Source organism: Gossypium arboreum, chromosome 8 (genome assembly GCF_025698485.1).
Source record: "Gossypium arboreum isolate Shixiya-1 chromosome 8, ASM2569848v2, whole genome shotgun sequence".
NCBI lineage: Eukaryota > Viridiplantae > Streptophyta > Magnoliopsida > Malvales > Malvaceae > Gossypium > Gossypium arboreum.
This window is the reverse complement of record NC_069077.1, coordinates 137,399,976-137,417,596: the sequence shown is the minus strand read 5'-3', so window position 1 is coordinate 137,417,596 and position 17,621 is coordinate 137,399,976. Positions and strand designations below refer to the sequence as shown.

The 17,621-nt window shown below is 32.8% G+C and overlaps 3 protein-coding genes across 3 annotated transcripts; 2 read left to right on the top strand and 1 right to left on the bottom strand.

The window, feature by feature from the left end:
• The first annotated feature begins 3,458 nt into the window (after nucleotides 1–3,458).
• On the top strand, nucleotides 3,459–10,510 carry LOC108468468 (histone acetyltransferase HAC12-like). The gene is made up of 13 exons (XM_017769350.2): nucleotides 3,459–3,587; nucleotides 3,960–5,522; nucleotides 6,205–6,504; nucleotides 6,586–6,864; nucleotides 7,317–7,445; nucleotides 7,668–7,874; nucleotides 7,986–8,128; nucleotides 8,293–8,590; nucleotides 8,875–9,014; nucleotides 9,483–9,561; nucleotides 9,665–10,051; nucleotides 10,150–10,355; nucleotides 10,459–10,510. The coding sequence occupies exons 2-13, from the start codon at nucleotides 4,014–4,016 to the stop codon at nucleotides 10,508–10,510; spliced, it is 3,729 nt and encodes a 1,242-aa protein (XP_017624839.2). The 5' UTR covers nucleotides 3,459–3,587; nucleotides 3,960–4,013.
• A 996-nt stretch (nucleotides 10,511–11,506) lies between these two features.
• Nucleotides 11,507–12,606, bottom strand: LOC108469715 (allene oxide cyclase, chloroplastic-like). The gene is made up of 3 exons (XM_017770717.2): nucleotides 12,319–12,606; nucleotides 12,109–12,230; nucleotides 11,507–12,039 (listed from the first exon to the last, which is right to left on the bottom strand). Exons 1-3 carry the CDS (start codon nucleotides 12,533–12,535, stop codon nucleotides 11,638–11,640), a joined length of 741 nt encoding a protein of 246 aa, XP_017626206.1. The 5' UTR covers nucleotides 12,536–12,606; the 3' UTR covers nucleotides 11,507–11,637.
• A 3,570-nt stretch (nucleotides 12,607–16,176) lies between these two features.
• LOC108469716 (allene oxide cyclase, chloroplastic-like) lies at nucleotides 16,177–17,243 on the top strand. Its single transcript, XM_017770718.2, has 3 exons — nucleotides 16,177–16,462; nucleotides 16,551–16,672; nucleotides 16,742–17,243. The coding sequence occupies exons 1-3, from the start codon at nucleotides 16,246–16,248 to the stop codon at nucleotides 17,141–17,143; spliced, it is 741 nt and encodes a 246-aa protein (XP_017626207.1). The 5' UTR covers nucleotides 16,177–16,245; the 3' UTR covers nucleotides 17,144–17,243.
• Nucleotides 17,244–17,621: the final 378 nt, after the last annotated feature.

The window sequence follows — 17,621 nt, the reverse complement described above, 5'->3', positions numbered from 1 at the left end:
TTTGAATTTACGGTGGTGCCATGAAATTGGGTGACCGACAAATTTCGTTTGCCATATGAGTATGGAGCCATCACTTGGGAAGTCGGATCGCGTTGCAACTCAAGGTCTCAGTTGGCGGTGATTATACAGTTTAAGGTTGAAGTGTAACTAGGGCTTCAAATTTACAAAGGTTATGCTATCAAGGGATGGAGCATAAATGGGGCTATAGTTGATAGTGATTATGCAGGCATGACAATGATTTCTTCTTATCAGAAAAGGATGCTTTATAAAACTTAAACATAAGTACGAGGAAGAAAAACATAATGACGTTTCAGTATAATCAAGTAATGCGTCTTATCCATCACCATCGAATGAGGTGACCCTGTTATTATAACCTATGACAACATTAGGGGTGTAACAGATTATACTAACAAGGTCACTGCCTTAGATGAAGATGGACAATATGAATTACTTGATTATATTGGAAGGCCCCTTGCGTTTTCCTTCCTCATATGCTTATGTTTGAGTTTTATGAAGTATGCTTCTCTGATGAGAAGAAACTCGTTCTGGTGCTCGCATTAGCACCGTCAACTATGACCCTGATTATATGTCATCCGTTGACAGTATAACCTTTGTAAACTTGAAGCCTTAGTTATATTTCAACCCGAGATGGTATAATTATCGTCAATTTGGACCTTGAGTTGTGCGTGTAAAATAAATTGGAGCTGAAGGGGATGATGCGGAGAATGAGTGTGCGTGTTGTGATGTTTATGACAAAAAAATTGGGTTAGAAGAAAAAATAAATGAACCATATTGCGAGGTTGCACGACAATTGAGTTCTCCGGTACGGATGGAGCAAATGTTGATTCCACCGCGATATCTTCTCCCGACCTAGGATTGATGGGCCCCGTCTTGGCTTCTTACGACCACGTTGTCTACTCCTTTCTGAAGCCGACAATAGATACAACTTGTCATTATACCTGAATCAATCCATGTAATCCGAAGATGTTGCCAACTCTAGTGTGAGAAATGATATTATCAAATGAATTTTACCAAATGATATTATCAATCCATGTAACCTATTCAAATAATATGTTATTTCAAAATTATAACAATGAAAAATAAAAACAATAATGATATTATCAAATGAATTTTACTATATGACGAGTGGGAATTCGTAAGGGAGTTCCACTCAGGGGTGTAAAAATGGTAGTTGATACCATGCCCACGATTGAAGGAGGAGCATGCAACCGTCGATTTTAACTTTATCCAATATCGTCGCTTGACACATTTCTTGGTACAATGTCGTCAACACTATTGATCCCCAACTAAGCCATCGCGGTTCTTTCAAGTCAGCTAGTCATAGTAGCCACCTTAAATGTACCAGATTGCGAGATTTATCTGGCATTAGCAGACCCTTGAGCAACCTTAAGATGAATGAGCGTGCGAATTGTTACTTTTCAATGTCACTCACAGAAGCCTCGATAGTTTGGAAGTTGTCTTCCAACCATCTCATCTTGATCCGACTACCCCTAAACTTGTTCAACACCTTCCCCAGTAGTTGCTCTCATGTTGCACTCCAAACGGCACTAATAACTGGCCCCGGAGTTTGTCAGATTTTGAGTTTGCTAGATGGTGAATCCCATAGAGTGTACTACTCCGCCAAAACGAATACTTTACTTAATTCTACCATTAACTTAACCGACTTAAATGCCAAACAATAACTTGATATTGAGTCTTCGCTGGACAAACTGTTACATATGTAATTTACTTTTTGATTTATTTAAACATTTTAATTTTATTAAGAACATTGTGTTATCTGAAAACCCTTGCCACTACACTAATAATCATTTGTTAATATGTTTTTATAACTATAGTTTTAATATAAAATATTTTCATTCACCCGACGTGATAAAATCTAGTATTAATAATATTATTGATTGAGATTGTGTCACAAATGAACTTAACACCAACTTAGGATTGATGACAACGCTGATAAATAATTGTATTCATTTAGTATTCTTAATATGATGTACTCGTATTTTTAAATTTCATTTTACTTATAATTTAATCTATTTTTTATTTTAATACCGTACATATTTTATATGTTATTATTAGTAATTAATTTCAAACCATATATTTTATTATTTATTATATGTTATTTTAAATACACATTTGTATTCTAAATATGTGGTTTCCACTTGCATACACATATAATAGAGCTTCTAGTATATCTAATGATCATAATTTTTTATATAAAATATAATTAAACATTTTAATTTATTCAAAATTAAACACGTATAATCTACAACATAAAATGCAATGGTCAAATTGTATAAATAGTACTCATACAAAATTATGCACATGCGTAAAAGTACTATAGTTTTACATTAGTATGAGTAGATCTCTTCTCTTTATATAGATTATTGTAAATTTTATTAAGAAAAAGTATTCAATCCTTGAAGTTTGATAAAAAAAAATTTCACTTATCTTCTTTATGTTTTGGAAAACACTCGCTTATTCTTTGAGGTTTGACAAAAATATATTAAAATTAAAATTAAAATTATTTAAAATTGGGATAAATCTCAAAATTACACATGAGTTTTGATTCAATGTGCAATTTGATACATAAACTTTGATTTGGTGCAATTATACACATGAAATTTTGATCGTGGTTCAAACGTATCCATGAAACTTTAATTTGATTCAATCATATATATTTAAAGAAATAAATACATTAAATTATTTTTATATTGGATGAATTAGTTATTTATATATGCAATATATAAAAATAAAGTGATGCTATATTTGTAATTGTGTTAATAATTTGTGAGAATTGGATCAAATCAAAATTTCTTAACTAAAATTATACATTAGGCCAAAGTTAATGTATAGTTTTGATATTTATCTCTTTAATAAAATTTTATATATTATAAATATAATATATACTTGTAACGGGATGAACTGACAAATATATATTTGAATTGAGTTTTGAATGAACCATTCGAACCGTTAAGTTAGACTAAAAATTGATTGAATTAATTTTATCTGTTTTTAAATTTTTTGACTTTTAAATAATTAATTTAATTAAAATCGAACCGACCAATTGAATTGGAACCAATAATTTAAAATATTCGGCGATGAACGTTACAAAAACGAGATTTCTTTTCTGATTGAGATCCTCTCCATTACTTGTTTTACCAAATAAGAAATGATTACCATTTTAATTATTAAATATAAACTTATTTTTTCAAAAATATTAAATATAAAATTATTATTTAATGGCATATTAACAAATATAAATATATCTTTTGCAATGCAACAAATAAAACATATAAAATTACAAAACATTCCTTTCTAAAAAATTATAAAAACATTTACATTATTATTTAATTGTATAAAAGTGATTTATTCAAAATATTATAATTACAAAATAACCTCATAAAAATAATATAAATAAATATTAAATGAAAAATATCACCTCAAATTTTACTATAAAATCATAAACTACGTAAATTTAATTCAACTAGCTTCATATTTCTCTTCCTCATATTTTCTCCTTCTCTTTCTTGCTTTCCAAGTTTCCATAGAAGACAAAGTTAGATAAGGTAATCTCCGAAATACTAAATTTAACTTGAAGATTTCTACTTGAGTAATGGGATTTTGAATTTTCTGCTTCACTTCCATATTTGATTTTCTGTTTTCGTTCTACTTAGGAGTAAACTTTTTCTTATTGATATCGATTAGCAAAAAGCGGGACTGTTATCATTTACTCCGCCGCCATTTGAAACCCTAAATGATTTTTTTTTTTTAGTTTTGTATAAACTTTTATAGTTTGGGGTTTCTATTATATCTAATTACCAATTTGCTTCGTAAAAAAGGTTAACTTGTAATTGAAACTTTGTTCAGTAACCAAGTGTTTTCTTTGTTTGTTTGTGATAATCTGAATATCTGATACTTTGGTAATATTCACATTGTAGAATTCTGATTGGAAATAAGGTGTCCTCCAACTTGGACTGCAAGTTGGGGGTGAGATGGTTCCTAATAAATGGCTTCCCGTCAGACCGAGAATGTCGAATTCGACATATTATGACCTAGCTGTGGCTGATGCTAGATTTCCTTTTGCCGGACAGAATCAATTCTTTTGTCCCGTAACTGAACAAGCTGCGAACCATGGTTATCTTCCTCCGCCTTATTTACAAGAACCGCTGGCAGATGCTACTAATCGGTTGAATCGAGCTATCCAACGGAAGGTTTTACTTGCTTATATCCAGTACAAGAATTCAGCGGCATTGTCGGGGAATGATGCTCCGGCTTATTTTGCCAACTATATGCATTCGACTGTCTGCTGTCAATATGTCTGTAGATGCACCAAATTCTTCTCACTTGCATCCCATTATGATGGTTGTCATGATGCTGGATGTGACATTTGCAACACTGTTTGGTATAATGCTGTCGTTGATACATTTCGTCCTGACTTTGAGCATGTAGAAGGAGGTCTTCTAAGAGTTACTGGTAGTGGAGACTCTGGCCAGCCCACATATGGTAGTTCAGAAGCCATGCAACCTATGCTGAAACGTTTGAAACTGGAAAAGCCTACCGCTCCCAGCTTTCCTTGTCATGGTATGTTTTATACAATGGCTCCATCGAATGTTCAACCAAGTTATGCTGAGCTGCCAACCTCGGAGCAGTTTTCAGAATCTCCTGTATCTTATAATTCTGAGGTTACGGAGGTGGGCGTTGAATTGCTACCAAAGCTTTTAGATGGTTCTACAATTGCCAACAGGATGGGTATGAATATGGAGGTGAACACTGAATTGCCTACAAGTGCTAAAGAGATGGATAAGACTTTGGAGATGAACATTGAATTGTTACCAAAGCCTATAGAAGATTCTACAAGTCCTAAAGAGATGGGTCATAATATGGAGGAGTGGAGCATCGAATTGATATCAAAGCTTATGGAAGATTCTCCAAGTGCTAAAGAGATCAGTATGGAGGAGGAGAACATCAAACTCATACCAAAGCTTATAGAAGATTCTACAAGTGCTAAAGAGATAGATATGAATATGAAGGAGGAGAACGTTCAATTGATGTCAAAGCTTATAGAAGATTCTTCAAATGCTAAAGAGATGGGTAAAGATGTGGCAGAAAGTTTTCCCGGTCCTCCAGAGGTGGCTATCGCTGGTTATAAAGTGGTGGAAACTGATCCTGTTGGCAGTCATAGAGAAGAGGATATTGGCTTCATAAATGTTACTGACAATGCAGATAATTCAAGAGACCACTTTAACAATTTGGAAATCAATGCTTTCCCCAGCTTCTCTGAAGAACTTGCAGCTGGTTGTGAAGAGGGAGAAACAGAAGCCAGGGCTAATTCCACCCAGGCAGAGCTAGCAACAAAAACTGAGCTCATTGCCCAAGAATCAAATGATGGAAAGGAAATAAAGTTGGAGAGTCTAAAACAAGGAGGTGTGTCCTTAATAGAAAATTTCACTGCACAGCAAATAAAGGAGCATATATCAAGTCTTAGAGAGTGTATTGATCAGGTTTGTGCTTTCATTGTTGTTTATTGATTTATTTTCCATTTTGTGCTGTCTTGATTAGTGGATATCCTACTTTAATCATCTACTTAAAATTGCTCTTAGAATGCTTTAACTTGAGTAAATATGGATAGGATAGAACTTTTGCTATTGAAGGATATGCATAATTACACACATTCTAACATCTCATTGGAGTAAATAATATAGTAGATAGGCGCATAAATAACTTTATAACATATGCAGCCACACCTCAACTAAAGTGCCTGTCAGCATGCATCTAACATCATGCCAATTTGTCTCTTTTGAAACCCCTGAAACATTTGAAAATTCCTTCCATACAAGTTTGAAATGGGTGGGTCAGGGCAGTAGGTAGCTGCCATTTTCTGCTTGCTGTCATAGTGGTTTCTCTTAATTTTCCATAATCCATTGCTTCATGCATTTTATATAATGAAGTATGAACCTTTTTAATCAAACCCTTTCCTTTAACAAATCTGCATAAGAGCTGCACGAGTCTGTTAAATCATTTTGGCAGTAGCTGGTTTTTGTTGTGTTAATATTTTTCGGAGTATTTTATCTTCCTGAAGTTGGTTGTCATATTATAATAGCTGCTGATACCCATTTTACAAAGGCATGGACTTTGCATTTGCTTGGGAAGGTGCATTGACATTGTCTTCTCTTATTAAAATAGGATCTTGGAAAGAAAGAAGGGGCAAACAGAAGAGTCAATGTCGACAGTAAGAATTCATGCCAGTTGTGTGGAGCAGATAAGCTTTCACTTGCTCCTGCACCAATATACTGTTCATCATGTTGTGCTCGTATCAGACACAGTGCAAAGTATTACAGCATTCCTGAAGTAGATGGTATCAGATATTGTCTTTGTTCCTCATGCTACAAGTTATCTCGGTCTGAGAGTATTACAAGTTCTGGGATATTGGTTTCCAAGGCAAAGCTGATTAAAAAGATCAATGACGAGGAAGCAGAAGAATGGGTAGGCAGGCTAATCCACAGTATTTACTCTATGAATTTCAAACTGATGAAAGACTCACTTGGTAATGTTGTGTTCTTGCAGTGGGTTCAGTGTGATAAATGTAAATCTTGGCAACACCAGATATGTGCTCTCTTTAATGAGAAAAAAAATAAGGAGAAAAAAGATTGTTTCCTTTGCCCAAAATGCTGCTTAGAAGAAATTGAAAATGGAGAACATAAGCCCCCGTTGGTGAAGACTGTTTTCGGTGCAAAAGATCTGCCGCCAACCATGCTTAGTGACCACTTAGAGCAAAGACTGTTTAGGTGTCTTCAGAAAAACAGAGAAGAGAAAGCAAAGGCTACAGGAATGAGCATTGATGAGGTAAGATTGAAAGTATGTGTAATGTACTCATTTTTGTAGCAGCATTGTTTGGTACTAATGTACATAAAATCGTTCTCTTGTTATCGGTCATGAATCAAAGGTTGGATTTCTATTAATATTGGAAGGTTGGAAAGATCCACCTATTGCTAAGTTGGTTTAAGGTTAGATGCCCATTTTAAAACTTACATTAATATTAGAAGGTGAAATATATTTACACATATACTCGTTCGAATATGAATTTATTCATGTAAACCAATAGTTTTAGGCATTTCTATTTTTTTTTTCTTCTTCCCTTGCCCTTTTGCTTGTGTTTCATTCCTAAGCACTTTTTGTTTTCATTTTCAGCAGTGAGGTTTTCATTTTTGACCACTACATCTTTTCTATGTTGCACGATGTTATTCGTACTTAATTTAGCTGTTTCATTGACAGTATGATGTTCTATTATTCACTAGGTTCCTGAAGTAGAAGGTCTTGTTGTCAGAGAGGTGTTATCTGCTCAGAAACTTGTAAAAGTGAATGAGAAGCTTTTAGATATACTTAAGGATGGGAATTACCCTACTGAATTTCCATACAAGTCAAAGGTAAGATATCTTTTGAAATTATTATATGTTTTGAAGGTAACTTGCTATTCCCAAATTTTAACATGCAGCCCTGACCTTGAGGTCTCTTAAAAGATTGATTTCTACCAAACTGTCTTAATGAGAACGGTGTTTGTTTTCCTTTAGCTATAATTTGCTTCTTTTTGGATCATTCTCTAGATTCTTGTCATTTTCACTTTACCATGATCATTTTTCTGTTTTCAGGTTATTCTTCTGTTTCAGAAGATTGATGGGGCAGATGTATGCCTTTTTATCATGTACACCCAAGAGTTTGGTGCAGAATGCAGTCAACCAAATCAACGCTGCGTTTATATCTCATATCTTGATTCTGTTAAGTATTTTAGGCCCGAAACAGAAACTGCTGCTGCTAGTGGAGAACCTCTTCGAACTGTTGTTTATCATGAAATAATGGTATAATATATAGTTTTCTGCTCTAATTATTGTAGCTTTTCAAATTTCATTAGTTGTTATAGTTGGATACTGAGATTGTTTCTTGCTTTTCTGTTCTGTTTCCATTTTTAGATAGGATACCTTGATTACTGCAAGAAACGGGGTTTTGCAACATGCTACATATGGGCCTGTCCACCTAAGAAAGGAGAAGATTATATCTTCTATTTCCACCCAGAGATTCAGAAAATACCGAAGTCTGATAAGCTGAGGCAGTGGTCTCTCTCTCTCTCTCTCTCTCTCTCTCTCTCTCTCTCTCTCTCCCTGTCACATATCTCTTATACATGCATGTCTTTATGTGTGTGCATGTTGCTTTGTATCTGTTTGTATGTGTTTCCTTGTTTGCATATATATCTTGACAGCAGCTTTTATGTGAGTGCAGGCATAAGACCATGCTACTGAAAGCTGCTAAAATGGGCATAGTGGTTGGTTTGACTAACTTATATGATCAATTTTTCTCCACCGGGCGATACAACTCCAAGGTGACAGCAGCTAATTTGCCATATTTTGATGGCGACTATTGGTCTGGTGCTGCTGAGGATGTGATAAAGCATATCGAGAAAGCAAGTGGACAAGACTCAAAAAAGAACAAGAAAATTGTGTCAAAAAGAACATTGAAAGCCATGGGACACACAAATCCTTCTGGTCATGCCACTAAGGATATTCTGCTGATGCAGAAGGTAAAAATTTACAAACCATCCTTTAGTTTTTACTCTCATATGGTTTTTGGCACATTCTTTGTCCACTTTCCTTCATGTTATGAAAAGAGCCTTATTTTTTTTTTTCTATTTCTTAAAGCAGACTGGAATTACATGAAGGAAAATTGTAATTAAATCATTGTGATAGTTTCTATTATGAAAACATACTATTTTAAATCTTTTTGTATATCTTTCTATTGAATTCTTTTCTTATGCAACTATGATCGTCACTAATTATTTCATTTCTTTTCTTCCTGCTTTGTTAGCTGGGCCAAAATATTTTACCTATGAAGGAGGACTTCATCATTGCCCATCTGCAGTTTGTCTGCGTATGCTGCCATAGAGCCATATTAGATGGATGGCGATGGTTTTGCCGTATGTGTAAAAGCTTTCAGCTTTGTGGAAGGTAATCATTCTTTATCCTCTTATTTATTAGAATATGCTCTGTCAGTGTTTATGCATTTTTTTCTTGTTGACTTCTGGGTGGCACTGTATTTCCTCCTCAGAGCTCCATTTAGGCATCAAGTTATTAGTAGGCTAGTAGCCTGAACCACTAACTTTTAGATGGTTATTCACTGTCTGGCAGTAAATTTGATAATATAAACCTATAATATGATATGTGATAATATAAACCTATAATATGATATGCCTTAAGTTTTTTCAATGGAATCTTGGGATACATATTAAAACTGAAGCATCAAAGTATATGATTGTGGCAATTCTGTTGCTGTGGTCTGTGTTTGTTTATTTTCGTTCTTTAAATATATTTAGCATTCTCAAAATGTTATCATACTCTTTCCAGCTTTGCTATTTGCGCTGCTTCTAGTGATGTATGTTTTATGCATTGGTCTATTTAATTCATGCCATCTTCCAGGTGCCATGATGCAGAGCAATATATCTACAAGTATTCCACTCACACTTCATGCAATGGGGAAAAACATTCACTCTCTAGGGTAAATTCCGGTTTTTAACCATTTGTTTTTACCTTAATTACTAAGAATTTGCAATATTTAATGCATATATCTAAATTAAGTACAACTGTGTGTCTTTTTACAGATCATGGTGGATGTTCCTTATGATACCAATGATAATGATGCCAGCATGGATAGTGGTTTATTTGAAAATAGGTATAGATTTTTGTTGTTCTGTCAGAAGAACAACTATCAGTTCGACACGCTTCGTCGGGCCAAGCATTCCTCGATGATGATCCTATATTACCTTCACAATCCAACATCATTGCTTGCTGAAACTACCTGCTGTATTTGTGACAAAGACACACCACTAGACCAGTGCTGGCAATGCAAGACCTGTTCGGATTTTTTTGTTTGTGCTGCATGCTATCACAGACATGGTTGTTCCTTACATGTTCATAAGTTGTCTCTGCATCCTTCTGCTGTCGATTCCTCAGCCGAGAATAGAGAGACTCTTAAGAAGGGATTATCGGTAGGAAGTTTGTTCCACATAAATACTAATAAATTCTGGTTTTCAATGTCCATAATCTGATATTTTATTTTGTCAAAATCATGCATGCATGTTAACAGAAACTGCTGGAAGTTTTGTTGCATGCCTCTGGATGTGATCACTGCTCCCACCCCGATTGCCATCTTATGAAAAAGCTATTCTTCCATTCAAAAGTGTGCACTGTTAGAGCTGCTGGAGGTTGTAAACACTGTAAGAAGATATGGTTCATACTGAGAAAGCACTCCAGAAGTTGCAAAGTATCCGACTGCAACGTACCACGGTGCAGGTATGATCCAACTTGCGACCTTTCTGAAGCCAATTCTCACTTAAAACAAATTTAAAACCAGTTCCCCTGAAATTATTTCCTTCATTTTCTCTAAATTCAATAGGGATCTAAAGCAGCTTGCACAATCTTCGGCACTGAAGCCTGCAGCATTTTGATGAAGATATCTATATTAGGACTGGCTCTTGGCACTTGGGATTGTTCAGAGCACTCCGGTTATGTTTCGACAGGATCAATTCAAAATAATTGATTTAGGGGTTATTTTTTCTTGAATATTATGCTTAAAAAACTTAGTGAAATAGTTTACTTGGTTAAGGTTAAGGTAAAAGTGCACCTCGTCATCGATGCTTTTTAAAAGCATCGGAAAACATGGATGACGAGGTGCACTTTTTATCTACAGATGTAGTTTGTCATAAATATTGTTTTGTTCAAACCGATTTAGATAAAATCATGTCAGTTTTCAGTATTTGTATTTCAGAGGAGTTAATGTTTGAACCTTTTGGAGTTATAGGCTGAAATGGTATTTGTTTCTATTGAAAAACAACATTATTATGAGTTTTATAATAATATAACCAAAATATTAAACATAAAATAAAATAAATTCATCTGTGTTTAATACTTGGTTGTAGTGCTATTAAACTTACAACAAAGATTTTAGTACCATTAAACATAAATTAATGGCTTAATATACACTAAACTTGGATCATTTTTCTTTTAAGTTGATATCTGAAAATTTTAAGGTAGCCATTCGTTACATTATACTAACTGGTGATGGGAATGAATAAGCAAGCCACATGTGAATTACTATTTAATTAATAAAATATTCAATATATTATAGTTGGAAACTTTTTTTGTCAAAATATATATAATTAAAAATAAAGATGTAAAAATCATATATAAAAGTGTTTCAAAGATTTCAAATTCTATTATGATTATACAGTATATTATTTTAAAAAGGTCAAATAAGGAAGATTTACAACTATTTGACACCCTAAAAAATTTTTTAAAATTTTCTCCTAAATTTTTTGTGTAATTTAGTATAGAATCGTTTTTATTTCAAAAAAAAAAAATGTGTAGGGATGGGTGATTTATGTCAGTAATAATGACAGCCACTAAGGGTAGGTATATATGTATGTAAAATGCAGACCAAAGGCTAAAAGCCAAAAATCATCCATTGCACAAAAAAGTTTAGAAAGGACTACACATTTATTCCCTTAATTCATTCTAATCTTAAACTCTGCTACAACAAAATTTATACTAAGATCCCATTGACATTGCAAATGATTTAATTAGTGAAATTTGCAATGGTGGCATGTGGCTCACAAGCCTTAGCAGCCGGAACGGCTTCAACAGCTGGGTGTGGGTCAACCGGCTTGCAAAGCAGCTCTGCTGGGAGTTCACCAATTCCCTTCAAATAGAAAGTGTAGAAAATCTTAAAGGGGAAGACGATTTGGTGGAGCTTAACCTGACCAGAGACACCTTCAAAAATGCCAGACCCACCAGTAATAGCCAGATACGTGTCCTGGTAAGTCAAGTAAGGTCCCTGCACCGCTATGTGACCGTAGTCTCCGAAGTAAAAGCTGAAGATGGCCTCGTAGCGATCACCTTTCAGTTCGGGTTTATGCTCTATTAATATGCATATCCCTGATGTTATTCCTATCCGTTTCTCCAAATCTCCCCTATATATCTGTTTTTGTATATGTTCAAGATTAATTTCATAAAATGAATTCAGTGAAAATAGAAAAAGAAAGCTTACTTTGTTGCTAAAAGGGACAAGATCACCCAGTGAGTTCACAGATTTCTGACTCAAACGAAGGTAAGCTGGACTCCCACGATCTCTCTCATTCAACTCATACACATGTAGTTCTTGAACTTTTTCTGAAACAAGCACAAAAACCCAGAACTATTAATCAACAACATCAACCCAAAGTCACCAATCAATTGACGGGTTTGAATCAAGATTTACCCGGAGCTGAGTTATCAGATGGAATAGCCTGGCTTTTGCAAGTGAAACCTCGCTTGGGAGCTGAGAAAGTGTTGGAGTTTGATGTGAAAAGCTTGTGGGTTTGAGGTAAACAAGGGTTTCTGATGGGCTTGAAAGATGAAGCTGCAGGCAGCAAGGAATGGGTGGGAGAAGTTGATCTGATTATCCCAGAAGAAATGGTGGATCTTAAAGCAGACATACTGACAGTGTGTTTGGAGAGAAAGAAAGTGGAGGAATTTGATGAAAAAATGAGCAAGTCTAGGGACTAGATTTATACAGGAAAGTGGAATTGTTGGTGGACGGTATTTTTGACACGTGGGCTTTTACCTTTTGGGTGTACCCAATGACGGTGCAATCATAATAGTCAAAAGGAGTCTTCGATGTACAGCCGTTATTACAGGTGACAGAAGAAAATGGTGCGTTAGATTTTTCTTTTCCCTTTGTGGCCGAATGGTACGTTAGATTTCGTATATGGTATAAATACGTCTTTTTTTATAATTTTTTTTTACCATTCAGCTATAAAAAGTTACAAAATTCGACTATTAGTAATTTTTTTCTTTTTTGATTACCCAAATATGAAAAGTTACAAAATGACCACTCAATTATTTAATTTTGTCTTTTTTTATTACCTAACTATCGTAGATTTTTGGGCGTTTCATTTTTTATGTTAGCTAGCTGGTAATAAAAAAAGTCAAAATTAAATACTTGAGTAACTATTTTATAATTTTTTATAATTAAATAATTAAAAAATTATAATTAAGTGTACTCTTTTATAATTTACCCTTTAAAAAATATGTTTATTTGGACGGGGAGTTTTTTTTTTTCTTTTTCTCTTTGAAAAGCTGTCGACGTATATTTTGGGCAATGAATGGCTAAATGATGGAAAGAAATTAATGTTGCTGAATGAGTAAACAAAACTAGAATTAAATTATTATCGATACTATTGTTTTTTATACAATGCTTAGAAGTACGAAGATAATGTATTTTAACGCACTTGAATTCACGTTTTCTTGCACTGACAATATTATCGATGCCAATTGAGTAAAGACTTAATCAACATCTATACTATTATTTGAATGAGTGATTAAGTTAGTGTAACGAGTCAATTCAACAAAAAATTGATTAAGGAAATTATTAAAATAATCTTGGTAAAGATTTCTTTAATCCTTCTCAATTTTGAAATTGAGTAAATTAGTCTATCTCAAAAAAATTGGAGCAAATTAATCCCTATCAATTTCGAAAGTGAGCAATTAAAGACAATTAATAATGGCGTTAATGTCTTTCGTCAATTATACATAAGTTTGATTGATATAATAACAAGTTTAGTTCTTGATATACATATTTTGCTATTTTTTTTGAAACTATTTGTCTTTAATCACTCATTTCCGAAATTAATAAGGACTAAATTGTTCAAATTTTTTTAAGAGGAACCAATTTGTTCAAGCTTGAAATTGAGAGAGACTACAAAGATCTTTTTACCCGCATCAAAAAGAACTTGTCGATTTTATTAATCATATATAGATTGGCATCCTTTAAATCAATTTCCTATTAATAAATTCCAAAAGATTTAATAATTAATTCTATGACAATTTAAAGTAAATTTAATAAGGGATAAATCTCAAAACCATACATAAATTTTGGTTTAATGTGTAAATTTATACATGAATTTTACTTTTGTTCAATTTCATACATATAATTTTGATTTGATCCTATTCTCATAAATTATTAATACAATTATTGATATAGCATCATTTTATTTTAATATGTTACATACACAAATAATTTTATTTATATAATATAAAATAATTAATGTATTTAATTCTTTAAATATATATAAAATGATAATATTTTAAAAAATAAAACAAAATGAATGAAGTATTTATAGGAGGAAATGGAAAGGAAAAGACACATTTATCCAAACCTCGAGTTATTGGTGGAAAATTTAGAATTTAAATCCATATTGGACAAACCTCAACTTGATATGATTATAGGTCGGGTTTGGATAATGTATTAAGACTAATTTTTAAGTTTAGGTTTGATTTAGTCTAAAAATGAGTTTATTTTTTTGTTTTAAGATTGGTTCAATTTAAGAAAGGTAAACTCGAATCTAACTTTGATCCATCCATGTTTAATTTTTAAAATTTTTAATTTAAAAATAATTTTTTAAAAATATAATGCATTAAATGTACCAAAATACTAAAATAAAAAAATTTTAACATGTTAAAAACTATTTATATTAAAAAACAGTAGCATAAATATAATAAATGTTATATTATATTAAAAATACAAATAAATATAATAAATATTTTATTTTATTAAATATAAATTTTTAATTTTTATATTTTGGGTTGAGTTATGGGTAAACTAACAAAATAGTCACTTTTGTTTCCCTCTAGTTACATTTTAGTCACTTATGTTATCGTGTTGTAACATTTTAGTCATTGAGTGTTAATTATTGTTAACAGCGTAATGGAAAGCTAACATGACATGTTAAATCATCATTTTAAATGAAAATTTTAGGTTAAATTATACAATTGGTCCCTATATCTTTTTCATTTTGAGCAATTTAATTTTTTTCTTTTACTTTAAAAGAGATGAAGAAGGGAGAAAAATAGAGGTAGAAGCAGAAAAGAATAGAAAATAAAGGGAAAAAAGTTAAAAGAACATGAAAGAAAAAAATAAATTGCTCAAAAAAATATGGGGACCAATTGTATAATTTAACCTAAAATTTTTGTTTGAAATGATGATTGAACGTGCCACGTCAACTTACCGTTAACGATAATTAATGGCTCAGTGACTAAAATGTTACAACATATTAACGTAAGTGACTAAAACGTAACATTTCAAACATAAATGACTAAAGTGTAACATGAGGGAAGCAAAAGTGACTATTTTGGTAGTTTACTCTTGAGTTATTTAGTTGAATAAGTTCTTTTTTTAAGTTTTGGATAATGAATTTAATTGTTATTAGGTTAGTGATTTAATATAAATATAAATATATAATTATTATTTAACATATATAATTAATTTAATATTTTTATAATATAATATATTCAAGTCAGACTAGACACGAGCTAAAATATTTTGCCCAAGGCTCAGCCCATATAGAAAACAGGCATTAAATCCTACCCAAATTCATTTTTAGAACCTCGTATTTCTATTCAAATCCACTATTTTTTTAACAGACTTTCGAACATAAATAAATAATTTGGACACCTTAATTCGCACTTCTAAAAATGCATTTGGAGAATTAATTAGTCAATAACCATATTTTGACAATGCCCAAATTTGATTAATTTTCAAGTATTGTAGTATATTATTTTATATATATATATATATATATGTGTAAAAATAAAAATAGGCACATATATTTTAGATTAAAATTAAATTTAAACAATTTATATTTAAATTTTAAATAATTTTTTATTGTGTTAATATCATACAATATCCTACCTAAATTGATTATCTATAATATACAATGATAAAGTACATTACATTCTTAAAAAAAATATATAGGTTCAAATTTTTGAAACCATATTATTAAAAAGAATAATTACGAATCCAAAAATAAAAATAAACAGAAATGCATAATATATAAAAAGAAAACCTTATTCCGTCCAAATTAAATAAATGTTTATTGAAAATAATAAAACTCACGTGTATTGTACAATAATACAAAATCTAACGCACAATGTTCTTCCGTCACATGGGATAACGGCTGTACATCGAAGACTGCTTTTGACTATTCATGGTTGCACCGTCATTGGGTACACCCAAAAGGTAAAAGCCCACGTGTCAAAAATCACCGTCCACCAACAATTCCACTTTCCTGTATAAATCTACTTCCTAGACTTGCTCATTTTCTCATCAAATTCCTCCACTTTCTTTCTCTCCAAACACACTCTCAGGATGTCTGCTTTAAGATCCACCATTTCTTCTGGGATAATCAGATCAACTTCACCCAGCCATTCCTTGTTGCCTGCAGCTTCATCTTTCAAGCCCATCAAAAACCCTTGTTTACCTCAAACCCACAAGCTTTTCACATCAAACTCCAACACTTTCTCAGCTCCCAAACGAGGTTTCACTTGCAAAAGCCAGGCTATTCCATCTGATAACTCAGCTCCGGGTAAATCTTGATTCAAACCCGTCAATTGATTGGTGACTTTGGGTTGATGTTGTTGATTAATAGTTCTGGGTTTTTGTGCTTGTTTCAGAAAAAGTTCAAGAACTACATGTGTATGAGTTGAATGAGAGAGATCGTGGGAGTCCAGCTTACCTTCGTTTGAGTCAGAAATCTGTGAACTCACTGGGTGATCTTGTCCCTTTTAGCAACAAAGTAAGCTTTCCTTTTCTATTTTCACTGAATTCATTTTATGAAATTAATCTTGAACATATATAAATACAGATATATAGGGGAGATTTGGAGAAACGGATAGGAATAACATCAGGAATATGCATATTAATAGAGCATAAACCCGAACTGAAAGGTGATCGCTACGAGGCCATTTTCAGTTTTTACTTCGGAGACTACGGTCACATAGCGGTGCAGGGACCTTACTTGACTTACCAGGACTCCTATCTCGCTATTAAAGGTGGGTCTGGCATTTTTGAAGGTGTCTCCGGTCAGGTCAAGCTCCACCAAATCGTCTTCCCCTTTAAGATTTTCTACACTTTCTATTTGAAGGGAATTGGTGAACTCCCAGAAGAGCTGCTTTGCAAGCCGGTTGACCCACACCCAGCTGTTGAAGCCGTTCCGGCTGCTAAGGCTTGTGAGCCACATGCCACCATTGCAAATTTCACTAATTAAATCATTTGCAATGTCAATCAATGGGATCTTAGTATAAATTTTGTTGTAGCAGAGTTTAAGATTAGAATGAATTAAAAAAAATGTGTTGTCGTTTTTAAAACTTTTTTGTGCAATGGATGATTTTTGGCTTTTAGCCATTGGACTGCATTTTACATACATATACATACCTTAGTGGCTGTCATTATTACCGACATAAATCACCCATCTTTATTCTTTTATATTGAGTTAGACCTATAAAAAGGCCACTGTATGTACACAATTTCACGATGGCTATAATAAAAACGTTGCTATTCACCAGTGTAGAACACATGTCTATATATTTCGATGCAAAATTCACTGGTGCCATATAGTCGAAGAATTATACAAAGCGTGTTCTAAGAATTGCCACGAAATGTACCCATTTTAGTAGCGGTTTGTAAGAAATGTCGCTGAATTATCAGCTATAGTGGCAGCTGCGAAAACTATGTGAAATGATATT

Coding starts and splice junctions, on each gene's coding strand:
- LOC108469715 (XM_017770717.2), bottom strand. CDS start 12,535: ATGTCTGCTTTAAGATCCACCATTTCTTCTGGGATAATCAGATCAACT. Junction 12,231..12,318: donor ATCTGATAACTCAGCTCCGG/GTAAATCTTGAT, acceptor TGCTTGTTTCAG/AAAAAGTTCAAGAACTACAT. Junction 12,040..12,108: donor TTGTCCCTTTTAGCAACAAA/GTAAGCTTTCTT, acceptor ATACAAAAACAG/ATATATAGGGGAGATTTGGA.
- LOC108469716 (XM_017770718.2), top strand. CDS start 16,246: ATGTCTGCTTTAAGATCCACCATTTCTTCTGGGATAATCAGATCAACT. Junction 16,463..16,550: donor ATCTGATAACTCAGCTCCGG/GTAAATCTTGAT, acceptor TGCTTGTTTCAG/AAAAAGTTCAAGAACTACAT. Junction 16,673..16,741: donor TTGTCCCTTTTAGCAACAAA/GTAAGCTTTCCT, acceptor ATATAAATACAG/ATATATAGGGGAGATTTGGA.
- LOC108468468 (XM_017769350.2), top strand. CDS start 4,014: ATGGTTCCTAATAAATGGCTTCCCGTCAGACCGAGAATGTCGAATTCG. Junction 7,875..7,985: donor TTGTTTATCATGAAATAATG/GTATAATATATA, acceptor TTCCATTTTTAG/ATAGGATACCTTGATTACTG. Junction 10,052..10,149: donor CTCTTAAGAAGGGATTATCG/GTAGGAAGTTTG, acceptor GCATGTTAACAG/AAACTGCTGGAAGTTTTGTT.